This window comes from Capsicum annuum, chromosome 1 (assembly GCF_002878395.1).
Source record: "Capsicum annuum cultivar UCD-10X-F1 chromosome 1, UCD10Xv1.1, whole genome shotgun sequence".
Taxonomy (NCBI): Eukaryota; Viridiplantae; Streptophyta; class Magnoliopsida; order Solanales; family Solanaceae; genus Capsicum; species Capsicum annuum.
In genome coordinates, this window is record NC_061111.1 from 202,029,497 (window position 1) to 202,044,690 (window position 15,194).

Sequence of the window (15,194 nt, forward strand, 5' to 3'; positions counted from 1 at the left end):
AAGATAATAAAAGAGGTGAAAAATATCAGATTTGGCATATCTTTGGTGGTTCACAATGCCATGTGAAAGAGATATAACCAATAGCTAATTAAGCTAGGTTTTCATTTATGCATAACTTAATTATTACTTTACTTGAGAGACAAGTTAATTTCTTACCAAAAATATGAATTTATATCTAATATTCTTACAACCAACCTATGTATACCAAATTCGTATTGCTTTCAATTTCAATGGCTGTCGTGAATGGTTTCGCGACCTCTTTTGCAGTTGCAAAGATAGGAGTCGATTCCAGTTATGATTTGAACTCTACGTCTTGTCCTTGTTTCAGGAGTCGTTGTGGAAGAGTTAAGTCATTGGTATATACACATTCGTTGAGTCCGAGATGTGAGGTAGTGGTAGAAAAGGAATCTAGTGGTGTACAATCAAGTGTTTCAGCATTGGAGTTACTGGAAACATCTGATCGATATACAAAGAACAGTAGCAGCGTTATGCTTATTGGACTTAGCGTTCACTCAACCCCAGTTGAAGTGCGTGAGAAAGTTTCTATTCCAGAATCAGAATGGCCTCAAGCGATCCGCGAACTATGTTCGTTGAATCACATCGAAGAAGCTGGTGTATTGAGTACTTGCAACAGAATTGAGATATATGTTGTGGCGCTTTCCCAAAATCGTGGAGTTAAAGAAGTGACTGAGTGGATGTCTAAGTACAGTGGAGTTTCGGTTACAGAGCTTAGGCAACACCGGTTTTTGCTATACAATAATGATGCCACACAACACCTGTTTGAAGTAGCTGCTGGCCTGGATTCGCTAGTCCTTGGAGAAGGTCAAATTCTTGCACAGGTCAAGCAGGTTGTTAAGAATGGACAGGGGGTCCCTGGCTTTGGTAGGAAAATAAGTGAGTTGTTTAAACATGCAATCACAGCTGGTAAGAGGGTTAGAACTGATACCAATATCTCTTCCGGATCAGTATCAGTTCAGCCGCAGTCGAGCTTGCTCTGCTGAAACACCTTCCAGATCAAGATTCTTCTATGCCCCCACGCGTGTTAATTGTTGGAGCCGGAAAGATGGGAAAACTTGTGATCAGACACTTGGTTGCTAAAGGATGTAAAAAGATGGTTGTAGTTAACAGGACAGAGGATAGAGTTACTGCCATCCGCGAGGAGTTGAGTACGGATGGTGCTGTTATAATAGAGTATAAACCTTTCTCTGAGATGTTATCATGTGCTGCTCAGGCTGATGTAATATTCACCTGCACTTCTTCGAAAGATCCTCTATTCGTAAAGGAGAGTGTTCATGCTGCCCTCCCTTCTGAAGATGGGGGCCGGACTAGGCTTTTTGTCGATATTTCTGTTCCTCGGAATGTGGAGTCTAGTGTCTCAGAACTTGAAGGTGCATGTGTTTACAATGTGGACAATCTTAAAGAGGTTGTAGAAGCTAATAAGGAGGATCGGTTGCGGAAGAAAATTGAAGCTGAGTACATCATTGCCGAGGAAGTGAAACAATTTGAAGCACTGAAAGACTCCCTTGAGACGGTTCCAACTATCAAAAAGCTCAGGGCATATGCTGAAAGAAGTAGGGTTGCTGAGGTTGAAAAGTGTTTGTCTAAGATGGGTGATGTTGATCTCTCTGAAAACAAGAAGAAGGCTATCTATGATATCAGCCTGGGAATAGTAAACAAGCTGCTACATGGACCAATGCAGCATCTGAAATGTGATGCGACTGAAAACCGGACTTTGAGTGACATACTTGGAAATATGCACGCCCTTAACAGAATATTTAGTCTTGATAAAGAGATGGAAGACAAGCTACACACCAAGATAGAACAAAATCAGAAGCAATCCTGCAGAGGTTAATCAGTTTCAGCCAAGTTCAGTTAGAAACATTCAGATCCATGTTTTCTGTCAATTTGCTGGTTTCAACTGTATCAAATTATCTAGGATACATGATGAAAATATTCTTTTTTTAGGCCATAGATAGCCAATATTATTCCCTCAGATTGTGGGAAAGTCTGTCATAGTTGCAGTTGTATTTGTTACACTTATTTGTTCTATATAGCAATTGTTGAATCCAAAGGAGTATTCATCAAAAAAAGTATGTTCAATCTGTTTTGCTTATTCGCTTTCTGATATTTTTCTTCCAGTCATCCTAGTTAATTGATCTGAGAGGGTGTGGACGAAGTTACTCAGTACCTACAATCAATTTCACGGGATGTAGCATATTTTCATATACCATTAAATACCCTTTTACCGATAATTCAACTTAATCTTCAATTTTATATCAATGAATGAATTGACTTGCATTAGTCATACTTGTTGGTTAAACATAACATTTAAAATTCATAATCACTATTTGAACAAGAAAAAGAGCAAGTCATCATATACATGTTTTGTTCCAGTTTGTCAATTTTTAAAGTCAAAGAAAACTGAATTAAATTAATCCATTTAGCAAAAGATTGTCTTTAAGTCCTTATCGAGTACTAGGAAACATATTCAATAAAATTAGACTTTTTCACCAGATGAATACCATATCAAAAGAGAGAGACTTATCGATAACTAACATTTATCATACTACTATTCAACAAACTTGAGATAGCCAATTATCAATTCAAGAAGAAAGCTCTCATCTTAAAGTTGGATATGAGATTTTCTGAGCTGAGGTATCCCTTTATGCTGAGCACAACTTGATGAAAAGAAACTAAAATCCGCGGATTGATTCCAGAATCCAACGGATAAGAAACCGATACAATTGCATAATTCTTTGGTAGAATTAATGGAGGGAAGGCTGAGGGAGGCTGCTCAAAAAGGAGATGTGCATCACTTGCGAAGCTTGATTGACGAAGTCCCTTTTCTGCTCAGGACAGTTTCATTAGCAGGTACTAATGAAACTCCTCTCCATGTTGCTTGTTTGAGTGGCCATCTTGAGTTTGCTAAAGAGATCATTCATTTGAGGCCAGAATTGGCAAGAGAACTAAACCAGGATGGTTTCAGCCCTTTGCATATCGCCTCAGCAAATGGAGATATAGAGATTGTGAAGGAGCTCTTGAATGATGACCGTAATCTATGCCTTGTCAAGGGGAAGTAAAGAAGAACTCCTCTTCATTATGCTGTAATCAAAGGCAGAGAATATGTCATGAAAGAGCTTCTTGTAGCTTCACCAGACTCTGCAGAAGAAGTGACTGCTCGTGGCGAGACTAGCCTTCATTTAGCTGTCAAGAATCATCAGTTTGAAGCATTCAAAGTATTACTCGAGAACCTTAAGGAGTTAAACAAGTATGATCTTTTAAATAAAAAGGATATCCAAGGAAACACTGTTTTGCATCTTGCTGTGTCAACTAAGCAATACGAGGCAAGTTTCATCATTATGCCTCTTTTATCTCTTCATATTGATTTTTAACTTTATTTAACATATGAGAGAAATGATTCATCCAGGTTGTTGATATATTGATCGATGAAACTGTTGTTGCTAAGGGCACAATTGAGATGAATTCTTTGAACAAGCGAGGCCTTACACCTTTGGAGGTACTTCTTGAGGAATCAAGAGATGGAGATATTGAGGCAACTCTAAGAGCATCTGGTGCTGTATCTGTTGAAAACTTGCAATCATTGCAGCAAGAAGGTTTACCCCACTCTTGGGCTGTTCCAGTTCAAGATCCATCAAGTAGAGAGCAAAGAAGGGACCGGCCTCGATCTATTTCTAAGAAGCTTCAGGATTTCTTCAAGTACAATAAAAGCAAAGATCCTCCAGGAAAAGTAAGAGACACCCTTCTTGTGATAGCCATTCTAATTGCAACAGCCACTTATCAAGCAGTGCTTAGTCCACCAGGCAGCGTTTGGCAGGATACTTACTGGCCAGATGACCATAACGGAACCAGTAATGATGTCAAAAAGTCCTCACGACATATTGCAGGACTGTCGGTGATGGGAACCAACAATCCAATTGCCTATGGCTTGATCTTGGTTTTCAACTCCATCGGATTTTTCGTGTCCCTTCACACGATAAATTTCCTCACCATAGGTTTTCCTTTGCAATTGGAACTGCAGGTCTCACTTATTGCCTTGGTAGCAACCTATGATACTGTGATGACTGCCATAATGCCTAGCCGGGGAATTTCTCTCTTCTTTACCATCTTTTCCATAGTCTTTCCAATTTTCTTGCCTCACATTACAAAGTTGGTTAGAAACTATTGCAAGAAACCTAGATTCTTATCAAGAATTACATATTGTGAAACCTATATTCTTATCAAGAATTACAGACCGTTAACTTACCTGAACTTCTTCCTGTATTTTATTCTTCTTTTTAGGTTCAGTCAGGATATATTGAGTTTCTAAAACAGTACTCGTGTATGAGATTCAATTATAATCTCTTTTACTGAACTTAGTGTTAAGTCCTTGGTTTTGATGATTGACAAAGCTGCAACTGCTTACGGACCATGTTCATCGCGTCCTCGTCTCTTTCATTCAGTCAGCATCACAGCTGGAAAAGTTACAGTTTTGGCAGGAAGTTGGTGGCAAGGCTGCAACACCTTTTTGCCCCACCGAATCAGAGATGTCCTAGGATTTTTGTCTCTTATATATGCAACATGTTACAACAAGAAAACCTAAGCTTCTATATGCAAACGACATCAAATCTCTCTTGAAACAACTTGTGATTCAAAGCCTCACTTGCAACAGGGACCTGCTCAACTGTTTTTTGTGTCTCAAGCTCTTGTTTGTAAACGTGTCTGCTGCTCTTGTTCATTAATAGTAGGTGTATTCTAAGTGAGTTCTTCTTGTTGGAAGTGTCGTCTAGAGTTAGCTGTGTCAGTTAGTGCAATAGAGTTATTGCATTGGAGTTTGTTGTGATAGAGTTAATCCTTGAAACCATGGAGTTTGTATTCAAGGTTACTTGAACTTAGTGAAGTGGTTGGAAATCCTACGTGGTAGGTCGTGGTTTTTCTCCCTTGAGCAAGGAGTTTCCACGTAAAAGATTGTGTGTGCGCATTGGTCTTTGTGTTCTTTTTACTTTCAATCTTGTTGATCACAGCATAGGATAGTTGGGACTAGGTCCCTAGGTTGGTGGTCTATTCGTGTAGTTCTTCACCTAGTATTTTCGACAGAAAAATAGATATATAAGTAAAAGTCACTAGAATTTTAATAAATATTAAATTTTGAACTCATAAGTTTAAAAGAATCTTAAAGATTGAATCTGTCAAGTACAAATCTTGTGCCTTTGTGTAGAGGCAAGTAAAAGTACAGGAACTCGCAGTGTCACATGTTCTTCAGATGGTAGACTTCAACATAGATGTTGATCAAGCTTATATATTCATAAAATATGTTTTTTCTAACAAACTCTCAAACGCAGACCAATCCTATGCTAGGCCAGAATTCAGTTACTGAACACTATTGTACATTATTGTTGACTTAGTTAATTATTGCGGACTTAGTTAAACTCCTGAATATTAAAAAATTAACTCAATTCGAAATTGGCTGCAGTTGTCACGCAACAGTTGCTCAGAGAGATGTAACAAAGCGGTCAATGAAGTTGATGAAAATCATGGAAGATAAAAAATCTCAGTAGGCGATATTTTATATCTGCCTAAGCCTTGGTGAACAGCGTTCGCCCAAAATTGGTGCTCGATGGAATAGTAGATGTGGTTGCAAGCTGGCATGGACACCACAATTACGGGAAAGAACAATCTCAAAGACCATGGTAATACATATTCAATCCAGGTTTTATTGTCTTAGTAAAAAAAAGGTTTTTAAAATGTGTACTGGATGAAACTTAGAAGTCCATATTTTAAAATCTTGAGTTTCTTTTACGCTTCTATATTCAAAATTTCACTTGGGGATGTCATGTATCATCTAATCACATTAGTACGCGTTTCCTGATGATTCAGCCTAATCCTCAGGTGTTTTTAATGCATTTGATTTGCATTAGTCAAGCTGGTTGGTAAAACATAACCTTTAAAATTCATAATAAAGTATGAACAAGAAAAAGAGCAAGTATGTATCCAGTGGCAACATTATGCTGAATACAAAATTCTGGGGAAGGCAAAAAACTGTAGATTGTGGTATTATCTGTCCAAGATTAACCATTCTTAAAAGTCAAAAAGTCAAAGTGAACGGTATTAAACTAATCCATTCAACAAATTTTGCAGATGAATTAACCATCCAAATGTCCAAGTCCTTACTCCTTTATATATCCATGGCAACATTATGCTGAGTACAAAATTCCGGGGAAGGCAAAAAGTCAGATTTAACTGAATTAAATATTTCATTGACTTTGAATTGCTTATAAATCTAAAATACACAACTAAAAAATTAAGAAATCTCCAAATGTCCACGTCTCTACTCCTTAATATGTCCACATAAGTTGCTTGACATGAACTCATATATCAAAAGAGAGCGATTTATTGATAATTAAAATTTATCTTACTAACTTGTTCAATGAAACTGAAATTGCTAATTATTAATACAACACGAAAGCCCTCAATCTAAACGAGTCAAACTGAATCGAATTAATTAATCCATTAAGCAACCAAAGAGATCATTTTAGCACAATTGCATACAATTTTGGCTACATATAACTTCAAGAGAAAGCTAAAAACTTTCTGTAAAGAATTTTTTCTCATTTGATCGTCCAAACGAATGGATCAAAGTTTATTTGAAGCTGCAAGAACAGGGAATACAGAATACTTGCACAATCTTTTGAAAGATTACCCCCTTTTACTGGGCACTGTTGCATTAGGAGGTGGAGAAAATCCTCTTCATATTGCTTGTATTGTAGGACATGCTGATTTTGCAAGAGAATTGGTTAAACTCAAGAGAGAATTTGCTGCTGAACTGAATCAAGATGGTCTTAGCCCTCTTCATATTGCATCAGCTAATGGGAATAAGGATATCGTAAAGTTGCTGCGAAATTTGGACCATAATCTTTGCCAGATCAAAGGAAGAGAACAAACGGTTCCTCTACATTATGCAGCTATTAAGGGAAGAGTTTGAGTAGTTACAGAACTTATTGCAGCTTCTCCTGATTGCGTTACAGATTTTACAGCTCGAAATGAGACAGCACTTCACCTTGCAGTAACAAATTATCAGTTCGAGGTCTTCAGAGTTTTGGTGGAACACCTCAAGAAATTGAAAAAAGAGGATGTCTTGAACAAAAAAGATGACCAAGGGAACACAATATTGCACGTTGCGATCTCTAAAAGACAATACGAGGTTTAACTTTTTTTTTTTGTTACTTATCTTGTTATCTGATCCAAAATTGCTGATTCTTTTGTGGTTAACTAGGTAGTTAAATTGCTGCTTCACGAACAAGTTATTCCTAGGAGTGCGGTGGAGTGAATTCTTCAAGCAAGGGGGGTCTAACGCCACTGGATGTTTTAGGAATATTTCAAAGTGAAGCGGGTGAGAGGGAAATCAAAGAGATACTTAGAGAGAGTGGTGCAATGAGGGCCAAAGAATCACAAACTACATCACAAGAATCAGCAGTTTATGTTAATGAAGAAAGCAGATCAAGATCCCCAGCTAAAAAAATTGCTTGACTACTTCAAATACGATACTATTAAGGATTCCCCAGGTAGTGTGAGGAACACCTTGCTAGTATTAGTAGTACTCATTGCAACAGCAACTTATCAGGCTGTGCTTAGTCCTCCTGGTGGTGTTTGACAAGACGGTAACTCGAGTACTGGAAAAAACAATGACACACCCCATGTTGCAGGGGAATCAATTATGGGCTATTCTTGATTTGCATCTCAGTTAGCTTCTTCACCTCTCTTCACATGATAAATTTCCTCCCCATAGGATTTCCCATGAGACTAGAGCTGCAAGTCTCAATGACTTCCCTTGTGTTCACTTATAATACTTCTATGATTGCGATAGCACCCCGCTTGTCCACTCTCTTCGTTGTTGTCGCTGTAGTTATGCCATGTTTGGCACCAATTGCGACTGTTGTGCTTAGGAACTTTTTCGAGGCGCCGAAATTTGAAATTCCTCCCCTTATTAGTCGACTTGTTTAGTGTAGTCAGAACGAACTAGCACTTCTCAATTCTAGTTAGGAAGCAAATTCTCTTACATTGAATTTGCACGGTTTATGAGCATAACATTTCATATGGTCTGTATGAAAATCTCACAAGTCATAATGTCTTGTCATTACCTTCTATCCTAGAACTTGTGATGTGATGTGAAATGGTAAGTCTTGACATGCTTCCTTTCTAGTGATTTGGATAAATCAAGTTAAAATTTTGCCTAGAAGATACCAATGAATTAGCAAACTACTAGTGCTTATCAGTGAAATATGCTGTTGCATTATACTATGGTCTAGTAGTAATATTTTCAGATACATTGATGGGGTAAAAGAATAAGAGATCCTTTGATTGAGAAAAAGGAGTTCGAAGTGTTTGTACTTGAAAATGTTTCTCTTTGCAGTGCATGTGGCTAACAATTATGTGATATAACAACATAAGCCAGATGATAGCTTTGAATGCCAAAAAAGCCAAGGGCAACAATGGCATTTTTTGATGGCTTCATATAGTTTTTGACTTCTGCAATTAGTAGTATTCTGAAAGAAGAAAAAGTGACAAGGCAAATGTCGAAAGTTGGTAATTTTCTTCAAAAAGGTGATTGGCAAAAATTAATTTAGGAATTTATTACTTCAATATTAGGTCTTTCCAGGAAAAAGCTCTGATACCAATTATTAATTCTTTATGAAGTTGTTTGTAATGACTCTTACGGTAATTTTTCTGTATTTTAATATAATTTTAGTACTATCTAAATGCACCGTAGATTATTTAATTTAATTTGGCATTTGGTAGAAATATAATTGAGTACTTTTCTAAAATATTTTTAATATAGGTAAAATTCTTTAAGTGATGATATATTTATATTACTTTATAATAGATTTTTATGATTATTAATATTTTAAGCGGAGATAGTAAATTTAAAAATGTTAAAATATTATTATTATATAATAGAGATTTTGTTAGAAATAATTTTCTATTAATTATGGTATATTCAAAATATTATAATTATTTTACCATGAATTTATACAATACCCAATTATGTACGCAACGTAGAGAAATTATTAGAAACGTACACGTGGAAGTGAATGGAGTGGCTGTGCTTTAACTTTTTGTGGCCAGCAATGTAACTTTTCTCTCTCTATATATAGCCTTTAACAAAAGCTAAGGGCAACTTTTCTGTCACTTTAGTTTCTTTTCTTGAAATATTTAGCATTTGCAGTGTAATACTCTCTTTTCTATAATTTTTCACTTTCTGTTCAAAATTTAAGTTTTCAGTTGGTGTAGTAAATTATCTGTATCTATCTATTCAAGTTCAGCTTCAAGTGGAGTATTATTCGGAGGATTTACGGAAAGATATTATAGCTTTGGCGTCTAGGTAGGCTAGGTTTATCCTATTCTTGGGAGGCTACCAAGAATTTTTAGGGAAAAATCTCATTTTCTTAATCCATTTTTGTGTGTTGAGTCTGGGTTAGTTGTAATTTTTTTTGGTTCACTCTCTAAGAAGATGGCTAGGATGCAGGGTACGAGAGCAGGGGGTCGGGGCTCGAGGTTTGCTTCTAGAGTTCTAGCTTGGGGTCGACCTAGGTATCAGGGGCAGGATGGAGCAGCAACCCCTATTCGAGATCAGGCCAGGTATCCATCACCTGATCCTGTTATAGCTTTGGGGATTGAAAGAGCTCCAGGTATTCTGCCACATCAGCAGGTGGGCCAGGGGGCAGCCCAAGCTCACCCGGCTTTATATCTTCTTCGATTATTCAGGATACATTAGTTCTGTTATTGGGGTTATGTAACTCCATAATTTTTTGAACCAGAATGCTACACGGTGCTCATGACCCCGAAGGACCACAAGCTAACCCATGACTGATATCTGTATCTGTACACTGCATAACAAGACATGATAATACGGAAACATGCACTAAAAGGCCATAAGGTTCAATACTGAACATAAATGAAGAATATAATATCCGTATGGGGTAATAGAATACCCAAAACAAAATTGAAAATACTGAAGTCTGAAACACGATAGTCTGTATCTAGTTTGCATCTAGTCTGAAAGCCTCTAATGTCTGGATAATCAGAATAAGGAATTGATGGGACATGTCCCCAACTAACTCCAACTAATGCATTAATGAGATAGCAAAGAAATAATCATGTCCTCGAAGGATGAGGACTCACTTCTAACTCTGACTGCTGAGATTGGAATCTACTGCTGATCTAAAACTCGTGTCTCTGAACCTATGGGTAACATAAAAAGAAAGCACCATAGCGCAAATGCGTCAGTACAACGGAATGTACTAAGTATACATGTGAGGTAGGCTATATACAAGGGTTCACATGCATGCATATTGCTAACTGACTATCTAATATAAATGTGAGAGTGCATGCATGAAAATATAACTGTAACTGACACCGTGATACCGTGATTACTGAATTTGAATACTGATAACATGACATACTATTAACTGATATGACTGATAACATGAGTGACTGTATCTGAATATAACTGATAACATGGGTGACTGTATCTGACAGTCCTGAATCTGATGGTACTATCAGAGTTTCGTATTGTATCTAAGTTGACTGTATATGACAGTCCTAAAATTTGAAGGACTATCTGAGTTCTATTACTGAGACTGATTGACTCTATCTGACAGTCCTGATTCTGTAACATGAAACCGTGGGAAGTAGTTATCTAACTGACATGCCCCTGATATGCCATTATGGCTGAGTTGGGATCCAATATGTAACCCCAATTGGAAGGGTGTCAATAGTATGCCACTAGTAAGGATAAGCTGTGGGTGACCCTCATCTGATAGTATCCCCTATACAAGAACGGTAGGGCTCGTATCTGACAATGCTTATCCACCTCATCAACCCTCATCAACAGTATTGATGTCTCAACCTATACTGGCTACATAGGATGACTGTTAAGGATCACACCCTCATCTGATAGTGTGTGTCCCCATCCTTGGGTTCACTCGGTGCTAATTTCTACTCCCATCTGAATGGATACTGAACATGATTTACTGAACTGAACATGAGCTGAATTACTGAATTTCGGTGACTGACGGACACTACTGATATCTGACAACTGACAGAGTTCATGAGATCATATAGATTTCCTGAGTCATAAGATTGTTTGATGTCTAAGGATTCATAGCTTGACTGAGAGTATCGTGAAAACATGACATGAATCTAGGCGTACAACTAATGTTTCGGGTACAAGTACCCCCAGGACTCGATAAAAGGAAACTGATAAAGCATGACTTACTTGAATACATAATAATCATCATAATACATTTACTGAAGCATTTCATCAAACATGTGATAGGCATAAGCTTGTACATACATGGGGATTTCATGATATCATGCTAATTAGACACTTTTCCTTTATCTGGGCATTCAATCAAACACATGGTAGGAATAGAATGTGTAAACAATATCATACAACAATTAACTGTCATGATTCAATTCCAATTTAATCATTCAAGGGTTTAGTCATAGGATTTCATGAATCTATACCTATACAAATCAACCCATATAGAATTTAACACTCATTCATGGAATACAATTTAATTAATCATTATCAACATGAACAAAAGCATCCCAATCGTAACATTCATAAGAAAATCCATAACTTGAATTTGGAAAAGGGATTCTTGGGCTTCACGGACGAAAGGAGTCCATACATGAACACTATGCATACCTTAGTTCATGATTTCATGAAGATTGATCGTGAAACCTTCTTGAATTTGAATCCCCAATAGAAACCCTAGCTTGTTCTTGAGAGAAACTTGAGAGAAAATAGTATATTTTGGGTGAAGAATGGCTAAATCCCGTGTTATTGGGTTTAAATAGGAATAGGAAATTGACCCTCTTAACCCTAAACGCATCATTTAATTTCAGTAAAATTTTTCCGAACTGGGCCCCTGGCGCGACGTGGCGTTATCGCGTCATGTCACTGGAAATTGACAATTGGGAAATTGAGGGATAGCGAGACGTGGAGCCATCGTGTTGCCCCTTCTTTCGTGACCTGGAACCTTGGTGCGACGTGGGGGAAATCGCGTTGAGACACTGGAAAAAGGACAATTCTAATTTGAGCACTGGCGCGATGCGCCATAATCGCGAACACCTACTGGAAATTGCCAAATGCCATTTCCTCTTGTGGCGCGGCGCGCCACTGACTAAAATGACGCTGTTTTATGATGGGAACTTAAAATAATAATAAATTCTTACTCGGTTATCGGATTAGGTAAATTTTATATCAATGGAAAGTTTATTAAATTTTCCACATGAAAAAAAGAGAAAATATTGAAAATTTCTCATGGAATAATCATCATTCACTTTAGAATCTAATACTATGCATTCTTGGGATGAAATTAGCTAGAAAAATTTAGGGTATTACAATATCTCCCCCTTGAGAACATTCATCCTCGAATAGGACTGACTGAGAGGGAAAATAATAAGCTGAACATGAATTGAACATAGATAACTGGAACATAATCTCATGATTGACATGACTGACAAGCTGAACATAACATACCGAACATACATATCTGATGCATGTGTAACTGATTCATGAATGTATAATTGAGTGCTCTGAAGAACTAAGTTTCTCACAATGAGAATGTATGTTTGATGCATAATTATATAACTAAGCTGATACATGAATGCAGGACTGAATATGCAATGGTACTTGATACTAAGTTTATACTGGGAACATGAGTATAAAACTGAATACCAAGTTTGTGATGAACACTGATCATGAAACTGAGTAAGCTTAAGGAGAACTGTTACCTTGAGCTTGATCTGAGTTGGTGGAGAAGAGGTGAGGATACTTGGTATGCATGTCTGCTTCTGCTTCCCAAGTAGCTCCCTCGATGGACTGACTTCGCCAAAGAACTTTAACTAGAGGGACTTCTTTTTTCCTCAATCTACGAGTATGATAGTCTAAGATTTTGACTGGAATCTCTTCATAAGAGAGGCTGTTCTAAACATTAATGCTATGAATAGGGACTACGACTGATGGGTCACCTATGCACTTCTTGAGCAAAGAGACATGGAAAACTAGATGAGCTGAGTTTTGATCTGAAGGCAATTCAAGCTCATAAGCTACCTTGCTAAAACGACTGAGAATCTTGAAGGGACCGACATATCGGGGACTGAGCTTTCCCTTCTTGTCGAATCTCTTCACTCCCTTCATAGGAGAGATCTTTAGATAGACAAATCACCAATCTCAAACTCGAGATCTTTTCTATGAACATCAGCATAAGACATCTGTCGGCTCTAAGTAGTCCAAAGTCTTTCTCTGATTAACTAGACTTTTTCTAAGGCGTCGAATACTAAGTCAGGCCTTATGACTGAGGCCTCACTAGCTTCGAACCATTCAATCAGAGATCTACATCTCCTACTATAGAGAGCTTCGAATGGATCCATCTGAATACTAGAAAGATAGTTGTTGTTGTATGCAAACTCAATCAAAGTAAAGTGGTTATCTCAACTTCTCTTGAAATCAATTGCATACGCCCTTAGCATATCTTCTAAAGTCTGAATGGTCCTTTTTGCTTGACCATCTATCTGAGGATGGAAGGCTATACTGAGATGAACTTAGGTACCGAGACCCTTTTGGAATGCTTTCCAGAAATAAGAGATGAACTGGGTACCTCTGTTTGAGATAATAGACAAAGAAATACTGTGCAATCTGACCAACTCTTTGATGTAGAGTTTGGCATAATCCTCAGCTGAACAGGAGGTTTGAACTGGAAGGAAATGAAATGATTTGGTCATCCTGTCTACAATAACCCAAACTGAATTATGCTGATGACGAGTTTGAGGCAAACCTATCACGAAGTCAATGTTCACAACTTCCCACTTCCAGGTAGGAATATTGAACTCCTGTATGGACCCACTAGGATTCTGATGCTCTATCTTAACTTGCTGACATGTAACCACTTAGCCACAAACTCTACAATATCTCTTTTCATCCCACTCCATCAATAGATCTCCCGCAAGCCGTGGTACATCTTTGAGGCCCTTAGATGAATAGAGTAGCGCATACCATGTACTTCTGTAAGAATTCGCTGCCTTATGTCATCTACTCTTAGAACACAGAGATGACCTTAACAACGATGGACACTATCTCTCCCTTGGGAGAAAACCTCTATTTTCTAATCCTAAACTGATTCTTTTAACTTGACTAGGTTGGGCTCTCTATCTTGCTTTTATTTTACCTCGGAAACTAAAGATAATTCCAAACTACTCTGAAAAAATACGCCACCCTCTAAAGAATCGACTAAGCGAACGCCTAGTCTGGCAAGTTGATGAACTTCCTGAGCTAACTTCTTCTTATTGTCCTTAACATGAGTAATACTACCCATAGATAGTCTACTGAGAGCATCGGCCATTACATTGGCCTTTCTTGGGTGATAAAGGACATTCATGTCATAATCTTTTAAGAGCTCTAAATACCTTCTCTGACGAAGATTGAGATCTTTCTGAGAAAAGACATACTGGAGAATCTTATGCCTCCAAATTTTAAAGGAAAAGACTACGACTGCTAACTCAAGATCATAAGTAGGATAATTCTTCTCATGAGGTTTAAGCTTTCTGGAGGCATAGGCTATGACCTTACTACGCTGCATGAGGAGACAAACCAAACATACTCTGGATGCATCATAATATACTATCTGAACCATCTGGAAGAGCTAAGACTGGAGCTGAGGTGAGTCAAGTCTTCAAATCTTGAAAACTCTTTTCAAAAGGATTTGACCACTGAAATTTGACTTTATTTTGAGTCAATCTGAACATAGAGGATGCAATAGATGAAAATCCTTCAACAATCCATATGTAATATCCATCCAAATCCAAGAAACTCCTAATATCTGATGGATAAATAGGAAGAGGCCAGTTTCTTACCGCTTTGATCTTTTGAAGATCTATCCTAATTCCATCGCTGGAAATGATATGACCAAGGAATGCTACTAACCTTATCCAAAATTCACACTTGCTAAATTTAGCGAATAACCGATGATCTCTAAGAGTCTGGAGTACTATTCTGAGATGGTCTGTATGCTCTCTCAGTGCCGGGAATAGACCAGAATATCATCTATGAAGACTATGAAGAACATGTCTAAGTACTGCTTGAATACGCGGTTTATCAAGTCCATGAAAGCTGCTGGGGCATTGGTAATACC

General features: G+C 37.6%; 1 protein-coding gene and 2 pseudogenes across 1 annotated transcript; all 3 read left to right on the forward strand.

Annotated features, from left to right (window-relative positions):
* The first annotated feature begins 220 nt into the window (after window positions 1-220).
* LOC107860448 lies at window positions 221-2,069 on the forward strand (annotated as a pseudogene).
* Window positions 2,070-2,711: 642 nt separating this feature from the next.
* LOC124898723 lies at window positions 2,712-4,999 on the forward strand (annotated as a pseudogene).
* Window positions 5,000-6,429: 1,430 nt separating this feature from the next.
* On the forward strand, window positions 6,430-7,863 carry LOC107860465 (ankyrin repeat-containing protein BDA1-like). The gene is made up of 4 exons (XM_047412595.1): window positions 6,430-6,973; window positions 7,076-7,198; window positions 7,309-7,387; window positions 7,434-7,863. Exons 1-4 carry the CDS (start codon window positions 6,626-6,628, stop codon window positions 7,646-7,648), a joined length of 765 nt encoding a protein of 254 aa, XP_047268551.1. The 5' UTR covers window positions 6,430-6,625; the 3' UTR covers window positions 7,649-7,863.
* Window positions 7,864-15,194: the final 7,331 nt, after the last annotated feature.

Excerpts from the sequence above, each read along its gene's own strand:
- LOC107860465 (XM_047412595.1), top strand. The coding sequence starts at position 6,626 with ATGGATCAAAGTTTATTTGAAGCTGCAAGAACAGGGAATACAGAATAC. Across the intron at positions 7,199-7,308 it reads TCTCTAAAAGACAATACGAG|GAGTGCGGTGGAGTGAATTC; the intron begins GTTTAACTTTTT and ends AGTTATTCCTAG. Across the intron at positions 7,388-7,433 it reads AATATTTCAAAGTGAAGCGG|GGCCAAAGAATCACAAACTA; the intron begins GTGAGAGGGAAA and ends TGGTGCAATGAG.